Here is a 12,425-nt window from a genome sequence, read left to right on the forward strand (position 1 = left end):
TAACAAAAGATCAATTTCATATTGTCTTTTACTTATATGCCATGGAAAATGATCTTGCCATAAAAATGATATTTAAAAAATTATACTGAATATAGCCTCAATGTTCCCTGTGCTATTGTAATGATATATTAAGTTGAGTGGCACTTTTACCCTCTGGTAACTCCAAAATTGGGTTATCCAGTTTTAAGAGTTGCAGCTTATTGAAAGAACATGAAAAAATAATCTCACTGAGGCAAAGCAAACTACAACAGGATTGGGAATAATTCCTGCATGCCCAGGTTAGGAATTGTAAAGTTGTACAGAGGTCTAATGCACCATACTTATTTTAGGGGAAGGAGTCAGGTGCTGGGAAGGATATTTCTAAATACTCAGTTCACATGGGAGCCGCTCGGTTTCAGTTAACGCACATGGGCCCTTACTTGTTCCGAGAAGAAAGAAGTGATCCAGATCCCCGGGTGCATCATTTTATACCGGACACGTGGCAGGTATTTCTCTAAAAGATCTGTCGTATGGAAAGGCAAAGACGCTTTGGTGAAACTGTGTGTTCAGACCTCATTGTGTGCGACAAATTTTGAAAATGCCTGTTGTTCTAGAAAGCGACTTAATGACAAGAAAAGTAAATCATGTCTTGGCCCAAGAGATAAAGCAATGCAGTGACGAGTCAGCTGAGTGACAGATACACTGGTTCTCTTAAATGGAGTGTGGGAAGCAATGCATTGAGAAGCAGCAGTTTGACCTGGTTGTGAAGCCATTGGTCAGGACGCCGCGTCCCAAACCATAGTGCTTGGGTGTCACATGCAGCTCCTGACTCCAGCTCTTGCTAATGCACACTAGGAGGCAGCAGTGAAAGCTCAAGTGATTGGGATCCTGCCATTCCCAGGGGAGACCTGGATTGAGTTCCCAGTTTCTAGGCATTTGGGGAGTGAACCAGCAGATGGGACCTGTCTTTGTCTATCTGTGTCTTTGCCCCTCAAATAAAAACAAAAGCAAAAACAAAACAAACAAGAACCCAACTATACACTCCAATTCTGTGCAGCCACTTAATTCACATAACAAAATAGGTGCCTGATGTATATTTGGCAAAATATACTTTTTTTTTTTTTTTAAAGTAGTGTTGCTTTTGGGTTGTCCAATTGTTCAACCACAGTCACTCATAATACATCATGATGTGTCACGGATCCTATTATGTATTTGCATACATTTTTTGAAAAACTTCTTTTCTACACCTTAATCATTCAGTGACCATAATTAATGAAACATGGAAATGAAAAGAGCAACAGGTTTTGGTAATTCCGTCTCAGCATGAGGTTTCCCTAATCTGAACTAAAAAGAACTCCAAGAGCCAGGCTACAGACCCGTGGCACTGTCCTCTGCTGTATTAGAGGGTTTTTAAATCTAAGTTTAAGTAAGGACTTTCCTGTCTCCAGTGATTTGGGTTATTTGCACATAGCTGGAAGTGGTGATTCCTGCCATCTTGAGCACTAGCAGGTCTCAGAACTGTAAACACTAGTCTAAGAGCTAGTTGAAGCTAACTTAAAAATGACAGTAAAGATGCATTTTCCAATGAAAGGTGATTTTTTTTCCCTCAGAGGGAACTCCTGGATGTCGTAGATAACAATGAGTCGGCTGTGATTGTTGCTCCAACCTCATCAGGGAAAACCTACGCCTCCTACTACTGCATGGGGAAAGTCCTGCGGGAGAGCGATGACGGAGTGGCCGTGTACGTTGCGCCCACAAAGGTATCGTGCCCTGTGACCCTGCGCTGTTCTAGGGGTGTTCCTCTGCCATAGCCGTGTGTCCCACCTGGTAGTGCCCAGCCTCCAGTGTCACACAGTCGTGGGCTTGGTGCTCATGTGCTGTGTGCCCTTGGCCAGTTTCCTGGCATGTTTTCCACCTGCAAGGAGACACGGCACCGCTTACTTTATGCTGTTGTTCCGAGCGTGACCTGAGACGAGGCACACCAGGCATCCAGTGTACTGTCTGGGCATGAATAATGATGGGTAAATGTGCCATTCACAAGCATTTGTTTATTAGTGTTCTCTCATAAATCTCCCTAGGGCCAGCACTTGTGAAAAGACAGGGCTGGACACTTCTGAGAGTCTTGCCAATGGGAATGATTTGGTGTTGGTGCCAGGCTTGTGTACTTAAGAGAGGACAGACAAGTTCAAGAGAGAGAGAGAGAGAGAGGCGCTTCTCCCCTCAGTTTTACCAGCTCTGGGGTTGGGCAGGTGCCTGATGGAAGAGCCTTGGATTCTTACAGGGGCCATGGGTTTCTTCCTTTGCAGCAACCTGGGTGAAGTAGAGTTAAAGGGCACATGCGAAATAAATATTCTTTTTCTCTCAAAAGGGGTTTTGGGATACACTCCTTCCTTTCACTTTCCCTAGCAAAATACTTAATTCCCAGGCTTACAGCTGCACTGCGAGGAGCCAGTGTGGGGAGGGGCCCTGCGTCCCACGAGCCACATCCTTCACTGATGAGGACGCGGGAGCTTAGTGAGCTTCAGTGCTGTGCCCATTACTGTTCAGCGTTGTAAAATACAGGCGCCATCTAATATTACCTGTATCAGCACATATTACACTGACGGGACGAGGAACCACTGTTTGTGTTTTTGTTGCTGGCCATCCCATCAACAGGCACTGCATTGTATTATATAACATTTAGAAAACTTAAATGGAATTGGTGGAAGGATTTGCTGTGAGGTATTGCCTTATTAGGGCAGAATTGTTACCAGTTCGGTACTGCATTGTTGCGTATCAGTGGTTCCAGACGTGGGTTTGCTTGAACCAGTTTTTTTGCAGCATTGTTGATAGTTTACTGAGTAGCTGCTCACTCTGTCTTTTGTGACTGCAGGCTCTGGTTAACCAGGTGGTGGGAACTGTCTACAATTTGTTTACTAAAGCACTGCCGAAAGGCTCAGTGGTGTGTGGAGTTTTCACAAGGGATTACCGCCACGACACCTTGAACTGTCAGGTACATCACAGCTGTCCGCGTGATGAGTTGTAGTGTGAATGTGGCACTCTGGGAGACACGTAGGGTTTTAATGGGGTAACATGAAACCCACAGCTACCCTGATAGATGTATTTATATTGGGCTAGATGGTTTGTATAATTTTTCTTATCTAAGAATTTGATTACTGATGATATTTTAATTCTATATTAATTATTAAATGTTTACATTACATAAATGTTACGTAAAGAGAATGCATTACTTTTCTGAAATTTTAGCCTGAGGAAGCAACTTCCTCTTTAGTAGAGATGGTTTCAGGACATGGTGACTTTTGTATTCCCAGAATACTGTGCCAGAGAATATTTCTTTTTTTTTAAAAAGATTTATTTATTTATTTGAAAGAGTTCTACAGAGAGAGGAGAGGCAAAGAGAGAGAGAGGTCTTCCATCTGCTGGTTCGCTCCCCAACTGACCATAATGGCTGGAGCTGTGGTGATCCGAAGCCAGGAGCCAGGAGCTTCTTCCTGGTCTCCCACATGGGTACAGGGGCCCAAGCACTTGGGCCATCCTCTACTGCTTCCCCAAGCCATAGCAGAGAGCTGAATCAGAAGTGGAGCAGCCGAGACTAGAACTGGTGCCCATATGGGATGCTGGCACTGCAGGCAGCGGCTTTACCTGCTACATCACAGCACCAGCCCCAAGAGAATGTTTCTTAATGAAACAAACTTAACTGCTTTTGAGTGTATCAGTGGCAGCATATGTGGGGATCAGTTGTACATATTCATTTTACTTTCACATTAATGAAATATTTTTTTGAACATGGAAATGTCAAGATGGATATAGTGTGTCATAAAATTTCTTATTAATGTTTGGAAATTAAAACAGCTTTTTTTTTTAAAAAAAACAGATATTAGTAACAGTGCCTCAGTGTTTGGAATTACTCTTGCTATCACCTCATTATCAGAAATGCACAGAAAGAATGCGCTATGTCATATTTGATGAGGTATGTGCTTTTTATTCCTTTTATCTCAACAGAATATTTTATGTCAACCAAGACCACATGTACCATATGTACTTTAATAAAGATGGCATTCATATGGTTAGTTACTAAAATAAATATAAGTTGTTTATAGAAGGGTTTACCAATAAGTTCTGGGAGAGTTGTTTCCTGTTAACACTGCTTTTGCTGTATCCCACAAATTTTGGTATGTTGTATTGTTGTCTTCATTTGTTTCCAGAAATTTTCTGATTTCTCTTTTGATTTCTTCTATGACCCACTGTGCATTCAGGAACATGTTGTTCATTCTCCATGTGTTTTCATATAATGTAGAGATTCTTGAGTTGTTGATTTTCAGTTTCCTTGCATTGTGGTCCGAGAAGATGCATGGCATGATTTGATTTGCTTGAATTTGCTTAGACTTGCTTTATGGCCTAGTATGTGGTCAATCCTATAGAAAGTTCCATGTACCAAGTAGAATAAGATGTACCCTGTGGCTGTAGGGTGGAAGGCTCTATAGATAGCTAATAGGCTAATAGGTCTATTTTGTCTATGGTATTGATTAACTCTGTTATTTCTTTTTTGATATTCTGCCTCATTGATCTGTCCATTGCTGAAAGTGGGGTATTGAAGTCCCCCATTACTATTGTATTTGAATCTATATCTCCCTTTACATTTCTTTTAAATAACCAGGTTCCCTGTTATTATGTGCATATACATTTATAATAGTCACATTTTCCTGTTGAATTGATCCTTTAATCATTGTATAGTGCCCTTCTTTATCTCTTTTAATAGTTTTTGTGTTAAAGTTTATTTTGTCTGATTTAGGATGGCCACACCAGCTCTTTTTTGGTTTCTGTTAGCGTGGAATATCTTGTTTCATCCTTTCACTTTCAGTCTGCATGCATCTTTGTTGGAAAGATATGTTTCTTGTAGGCAGCAAATAGATGGATTTTCTTTTTTAATCCATTCAGCTAGTCTGTGTCTTTTAACTGGTGAGTTCAGGCCATTTACATTCACCATACGTATTGTTAAGTGCCGACTTTGCCCTGCCATGTTTCTGTAAATAGTTCTGTTTTTGAATTTTGTTTGTACTTTTGCTGGGTCATTTTCTGCATTCAACTACTTTTGTAGGGATGTTCCTGTTTCTGTGTTTTTGTGTGTAGCACATCCTTGAACATCTTTTTAGGGCTGTGCAGGTAGTTAGAAATTCTTTCAATTTCTGTTTGTTGTGGAAGATCCTTATTTTTCCTTCATTCATAAATGAGAGCTTTGCAGGGTACAGTATTCTGGGTTGACAATTTTTTTCCCTTAGGACTTGGAGTATGTCTTCCATTCTCTCCTTGTCTTTAGGGTTTGTGATGAGAAGTTGGAAGTGAATCTAATTGGGTTTTCTGAGTGTGATTTGTCTTTCTCTCCTGCAGGTTTTAAGATCTTTTCTTTATGCGTTATGGAGGAGAGCTATGCTACAATGTGTCAAGGTGCAGATCTTTTCTCTTCCTGTCTTTTGGGAATTCTGTGTACTTCCTGTACTTGGATGTCTCTTTCTCCAGATTGCAGAAGTTTTCTGTTATTATTGCATTAAGAAGGCCTTCTAATTCTTTCTCTCCATGCCTTCTGGCAGTCTAGGATCTGTGTGTTGGGTCATTTGATAGAATCTTGTAGATCTCCTACCATGTTTTTCAGTTTCCTAATTTCTTCTTCTTGTGTTTGGTCTGACCTTATTATTTCCAGAAAATTGTCTTCTAGTCTGATATTCTTTTTTCTGTCTCACTTATTCTATTGTTAAGGCTTTCCACTGTATTTTTTATTTGAACTATGGAATTCTTCATTTCTAGTATTTCATTCTGACTTCTCTTTTTTTAACTTTTATTTAATAAACATAAATTTCCAAAGTACAGCTTTTGGATTACAGTGCCCCCCCCCGTAACTTCCCTCCCACCTGCAACCCTCCCATTTCCAGCTCCCTCTCCCATTCCATTCACATCAAGGTTCATTTTCAATTATCATTATATACAGAAGATCAATTTAGTATATATTAAGTAAAGATTTCAACAGTTTGCACCCACACAGAAACACAAAGTGTAAAGTACTGTTTGAGTACTAGTTATAGCATTAATTTGCATAGTATAACACATTAAGGACAGAGATCCTACATGGGGAGTAAGTGCACAATGACTCCTGTTGTTGACTTAACAATTGACACTCTTGTTTATGGCATCAGTAATCACCCTAGGCTCTTATCATGGGTTGCCAAGGCTATGGAAGCCTTTTGAGTTCACCAACTCCAATCTTATTTAGACAAGGTCATACTGACTTCTCTTTAATATCTCAATTTCTTGGGAACATGTTTCATTTAGATTGTGAGTTTATTTCTGATTGCTTCTAAGTAATCTGATGATTAATTTTCTGAATTCCATTTCTGGCATAACCTCAGCCTCTTCTTCAGCTTCTATTATTGAAGAGTTGTAGTATTCCTTTGGGAGGGACTCATACTGTCTTTCTTATCCTTATTAAGGTTTTTTCCTTTGTTTTTTGGCATTTCCGGTTGCTTTTCTCTTAAATATGTGTCTTGGTGCTTGTGGTGATGTTACTGTGAATGGCAGAGTTCTTGTCTTTGCAAGAAAGAATTCAGGCGTGAGACAGAGTAGTAGAAGAGTAAAATAGCAAAGTTTATTAGGGAAGGGACATTCGTAAGAACGGATGGGCACCTCTCCAGATAGGACCTGAGAGAGAGTGCGCAGTCACTTGGACTGGGGCGGGCGGGGGGGGGGGGGGACGAGGTTACATGGTTGAATGGAGAGATTACACCTGGCCAGGCAGGCAGGCAGCTCAGCAGAGAGGCAGAGCGCACTGTCCGGTGGAGGCTGGGGGTTTTTAAGGAGATGAGTATTTGTCTTCACACATCTCCTGAAACAAAGGATTTTATGGATGCAAATAGTAAGAAGCTCCTATCTGGGTTTTCCTCTGAAGGTATCAGACAGGAGGAAGCCTAGCTGGCACCATCCTAACCCAGGATCTGGAGCAGGGTATTTTAAATGCAGATACTGGGCTGCGATTGTGGAAGATTGTCAGGCAGAAGGGGCAGGGACCCCACCTGGCAGATTATGGGGTAGGAAGGGGCAGTGCAGGATGTGAACACTGGGCTGCCCCTGAAACGTTATTGGGATGACTTTGAGATGCAGATGCATATGCTGGACATAGACGTCTTCTCTTTAAGCCTTTATGTCATACACACATAAGCTCATATCTGACTTCCTACCTAACAGTGAGATTTCCCACTGCTATGAGCTGCTATGTGTCTGTGTGTTGCAAATGGAAGCACGCAGGGCCGCCTCCAGGAGTCGTCCTGTTCACTTCTTGATCTTGATGGGGCAGGTACGAGAGCTCTGATGCACTAAGCCCTGCCTTTTGGGGTTGGGCTTGCTTCTCGCTTGTGCATGGAACCAGCTCGAGATTTCGATATTTAGTACTTCTCCTTGTTGTACAGCTTGCTGCTGGTGGTGGGGAAATTACTCTGGAATGTTGTGATCCTATTTCTGGGGTCTTGTGAAGTGGCCCCCCCAATTGACGGACATGAGCATGAGCAGCAAAGCAGTCGCCCCCTGCTTACATTTGAAGATGTAAACAAATAATATGGCTTCTCCCAGCAGGCTGCAGGTCTGATTGTGGGGAGGGGGAGACATGGATGGTAGGAGGTGCCCAACCTCTCCATTTGTTCCCCTGTTCTTCCAGCTTGGAACTTCAAACACAGTTCACCAGGCTCCCCCGCCCACTTCTACCCACAACTCCGTGGACTTGAGACCTCGTGTCTCGCCTGGTCTGCCGGGGGTGGGGGTGGTGTCAGTCTCGAGGTTCGGTTTCTCCACTGCTCTTCCACCACTTTTTGCTCCCTCAGTGTGGGCCTGCTCAGTCTCTGTTGGACTCCTGGGCTTCTCTGCATGAAATTCTCATGGCTCTGTCACTGCTGGCTTATATACCCCTTCCTTATTAGCTATTTTGCCCTGTGAGACTGGTCCTGTTGCCTTGGTCTGACCTCCCTCCACCCCATTACTATTGTATTTGAGTCCTATCTCCCTTTAGATCCATTAACATTTCTTTAAATAACCAGGTGACTGTAACTAGGTGCATGCACGTTTACAATAGTCACTTCTTCCTGTTGAATTGATCCCTTAATCATTACATGGTGCCCTTCTTTGTCTTTTTCAGCAGTTTTCAAGTTGAAGTTTATTTTGTCTGATATTAGGATCGTATACCAGTTCTTTTTGGTTTCTGTTGGCATGGAGTATCTTTTTCCATCCGTTCACTTTCAATCTGTTTGTATCTTTGTTGATGAGAGGTGTTTCTTGTAGGCAGCAAATAGATGAGTCTTGTTTTTTAATCCATTCAGCCAGTCTGGTTTTTACTGGAGAGGTGAAGCCATTTACATTCAACATGACTATTGATAAGTAACAACTTGGCTCTGCCATTTTCCCATAATATTCCCATTGTTTACTTTGAATTTCTTTTGTACTTTTACTGGGGGATTTTCTGCCTTTACATTCTTTCATAATGATGGCTATCTCTCTGTGTTTCTGTGTGTAGCACATCCTTAAGGGGGAAGAGAGAGAGAGAGCGAGCGAGCGAGAGCGCGATATCTTCCATGTACTGGTTCACTCCCCAAATGGTCACAACAGCCAGGGCTGGGTCAGGCCAAAGCCAGAAGCTAGGAACTCCATCTGGGTCTCCCACTTGAGTGGCAGGGGCCCAAACACTTGGGATATCTTCTGCTACCTTTCCCAGGTGCATTAGCAGGGAACTGGACCAGAAATGAAGCAGCTGGGACTCAAACAGGGGCTCATTGGGATGCTGGACCGGCTGTGCCACAATGCCAGCCCCTCCACAAATAACTTTTTCATAGCATACATTTTCTGTGAACTTTTTGAAGACCCTTGATACACTTCTGAAAAGTAAGTCAAGTGAAATACAAGTTGATGTCACACTGAGAGGCAGGCGTTTGCCCAGATCCCATATTGAAGAGCCTGGGTTCCATTCCCAACTCAGACTCTCGACTCCAGCTGCTTGTGAATGTGCACCCAGGGAGGCAGCAGGTGATACCTCAAGTAATTGGGCTCCTATCATGCATGTGGGAGACCCAGGTTGAGTTCCCAGCTCCTGGCTTTGGCTTGGCCCAGGACATTGTGGATATTTGGGGAGTGAGTCAGTAGGTACAGTCTTTGTCCCTTTCTGCCTTTCTCTCTGTTTTTCTTCTCAAATAAAGAACTAAATTAATTGAAAGTAACCTCACATTGAGTCTTACCCATCACAGTGTTGACAATTAGAGTGTCAGGTGTTGCAGAGGAGGAGGAGCAACGGGAAGGCACGGACATTGTGCTGCTTTGGAAATTGTCTCAACAAAACTAGTGATGGTGACAGTACTTCAGGAACAAGGAATTCCACTTGTATATATTCTGAAATAGAAAAACAGGAGTCACGTTTTCAAGAGTAAGACTGAATCAGGCTAGGATACCTGTACAAAATGTTCATAGTCGCATCATTGGTGGTGTTATCAAACTATAAACAACTGAAATGTCCTCCAGAGTAGAAAAAAATAGAAGGTGGCACAGGCATTTGATAAAATACATAGAGTGAGGAAAGTCAATGAAGTGCAGATTAATTTTTTTTTTTAAATTTTTTGCCAGGCAGAGTTAGACAGAGAGAGAGAAAGAGAGGTCTTCCTTCCATTGATTCACCCCCCAAATGGCCGCTACGGCTGGTGCTGTGCCAACCCGAAGCCAGGAGCTGGGTACTTCCTCCGGGTCTCCCATGTGGGTGTAGGGACCCAAGCACTTGGGCCATCCTCCATTGCCCTCCTGGGCCACAGCAGAGAGCTGGACTGGAAGAGGAGCAACTGGGACTAGAACCCAGGGTGCCAGTGCTGCAGGCGGAGGATTAGCCTAGTGAGCCACGTGCCGGCTGAAATGCAGATTAATTTAAAAATCATGTTGGGCAAAGGAAGTTAGATACAAAGAACACAAGTTAAATAATTCCAGTTATACAATGTTTTAAATGGGCAAAATAAATTTCTATGCTTTATATATAAACATACAAGTACATATATACACATGGACATGTGAAGAAGTAGAATGACCAATGGAATCATAATTTTTTCAAAAATTGATATAGTAACTTCCAAAGAGGGAAGCTGTTATAATCTGGGCTTCTGAAATGCTAGAGGCATTATTTATCTTGATTTACAGGTGCAGTGACAATGACATTTGCTTTACTTCATTTCCATGGATAATACTTTGTGATCTGAAAAATCAAGCTTTATGTAATTTATTGAATCTTATGTTTCACAACAAAATAAAGGTTAGGAAAAGAATACAAGCATTGTGTTAATTAATAATTAAGTATATTGTAACTTATGCATTGCTATACAAAATATAATTGGCATCATTATTTTAATGTTTACTGTGATTGGCATATATTCTAAATAATTTCTAGGAAATTGTATTTCCTCTTTATAAAATGCCTTTGAAGATAGATACTGTTATCTATCAAGACTGTTTAAAGGTGTTGAGATTAGTGATGCATAAGCAAATGTGGGTTTGTATCAAGATTTATCTTAGTATCTGTTTAGGACAATCTCTGTCATTCAACCAGTGTTTCTTTTGTAAATAACACTTAACATGTGTCCTTTTGTTCATGGTGTGCTTGATGCGCTTTCACTACCACGGCAGGCAATAGTACTTGCTTATGGGTCAGTCATCACAATGTGTTACAGAGCAAGTCATTCCTAAATACATTATTGTTAAAGTCTGGAACATACTGTGATTCTGCAAAACATATTGGCTTCTTTCACAAGCTTTGTCAGTGGGTAAATGAATGTTACTGAAATGGAGAGTAGAAGGGAAAAGTAGGTCTGGTAGCAAGGTAGTTTATTAACATTAAAAAATAAAACCCCTGTCCCCATTCTGACATTGAGTCTGTTTACACTGACAGGTTCACTGCCTTGGGGGAGAAGTTGGAGCGGAAGTGTGGGAACATCTCCTTGTTATGATTCGTTGTCCCTTTTTGGCCCTTTCTGCTACTATCAGTAACCCTGAGCATCTCACTGAGTGAGTCTGAGATTTATATTCATTCTTTTTTTTTTTTGAAAATTAAAGCTTTTCTTGTTTAAAAAATTTTATTTAATTTAAAGTATACAAATTTCATCCATTTCCTGTATGCAGATTCGGGAACGTGTGCAGAGCTCTCTGTGTGCACGGGTCCAGCTGCAGTGGTCTGCCCTGGCAACCTAGGAGTTCTGAAAGTGTGGCTCTGCACCCAGAACTTACCCAGCACCCGCTACACCCTGCCCCCTCTCACAGTCACAGTGTTTTCACAGTCTCAGCACCCTGGGCTCCCACAGACAAGGACTGCAAGAGAGTACACTCTGCCCCGCTAGGCTGTCCTGTCCACAGGGAGGCTGTGTGTTTCACCCTGAGCAGACTCAAAGTCCACAGGGATTTTTCGCCTTGGTAGAATCCCTGGGTTGCAAGCAAGCACAGTACTTGCCATCTGCAGCCCTGCTGCTTTCAGAACTGTGCTGGGTGGGTACAAGAGCCCTGAGGGTGGCGCTTCCCTTTGGTGGGGATGGCTCCCCCTCCCCGCCCTTTGCCATAAGGGTACAGAGGAGCTGGTGTTGTTGGCCTGATGACAGGTGGGGACAGACCCCACCAGTTGATTCGAACTGCTCTGGTTGCCCCTGCCAACAGTTCCCACTAGCTACTGGGTGCGCTCGGAGAAGCTGGAGCCGCTGCTCCGATCATGTGGAATGACGCCAGCTGTCTCCCAGCCTGTTAGCTGCAGGGCGCTGGTGTGGTAGCGGGAGCCGTGGTGAGGGAGGTGCTCGGCTTTTCTTCCCCCACTCTGGGTGAGCAGTCGCCCCAGCTCCCCTGAGGGTTCTGGGCTGGACTCAGATACTGCACAGTCTACTAGATTCTTCTTCCAGCTGCACCAGCCATGGTGTGGCAAGGGCCGGTGCAGTCTGACCCCACCTGGCTATCCAGGTGGGCTGCTGGTTCCTTTGTTGTGTTCCTGCTCCACGCTCCGAGCTCCTTGCTGTGTGCCTGTGCCTTCCCCTTAGGTCCAGGCCGTTTCCACTGCTTTTGCAAGATCTCCCACTGCAGTTTTCCCGGAGAGTGTGACTTCACTTGTTTTTCTGCTAAGTTCGTGGAGCCTATAGAAGACTTCCCTGTCACTGTTCCACCATCGTGCCTCCCTCCAGTCATATCTGCTTTTTAACATCTTAAGAACAATTTTAAATTTGCAGACAAATTATGAGATACAAAGAGTTACCATATTCCCCTTCACCCAAGTTCTGCTATTACGCTTTATGCTGATATCTTTGTCAAAGTTAATGAACCACACCCATCATTTCCAATTTTTCATTTTATCTTTTTAAAATTTTTTTATTTAAGGTAAACAAATTTCATGTGATTCATATATACAGACTTAG

General features: G+C 42.8%; 1 protein-coding gene across 1 annotated transcript in view; it reads left to right on the plus strand.

The window, feature by feature from the left end:
* LOC103346717 (probable ATP-dependent RNA helicase DDX60) overlaps window positions 1-12,425 on the plus strand; it is an 85,336-nt gene that overhangs the window by 34,545 nt on the left and 38,366 nt on the right. Inside the window, 5 exon segments of the mRNA XM_070048174.1 lie at window positions 330-485; window positions 1,590-1,739; window positions 2,852-2,971; window positions 3,854-3,949; window positions 10,928-11,043. Coding sequence (XP_069904275.1) covers window positions 330-485; window positions 1,590-1,739; window positions 2,852-2,971; window positions 3,854-3,949; window positions 10,928-11,043 — 638 coding nt within the window.

Source organism: Oryctolagus cuniculus, chromosome 8, assembly GCF_964237555.1.
Source record: "Oryctolagus cuniculus chromosome 8, mOryCun1.1, whole genome shotgun sequence".
NCBI lineage: Eukaryota > Metazoa > Chordata > Mammalia > Lagomorpha > Leporidae > Oryctolagus > Oryctolagus cuniculus.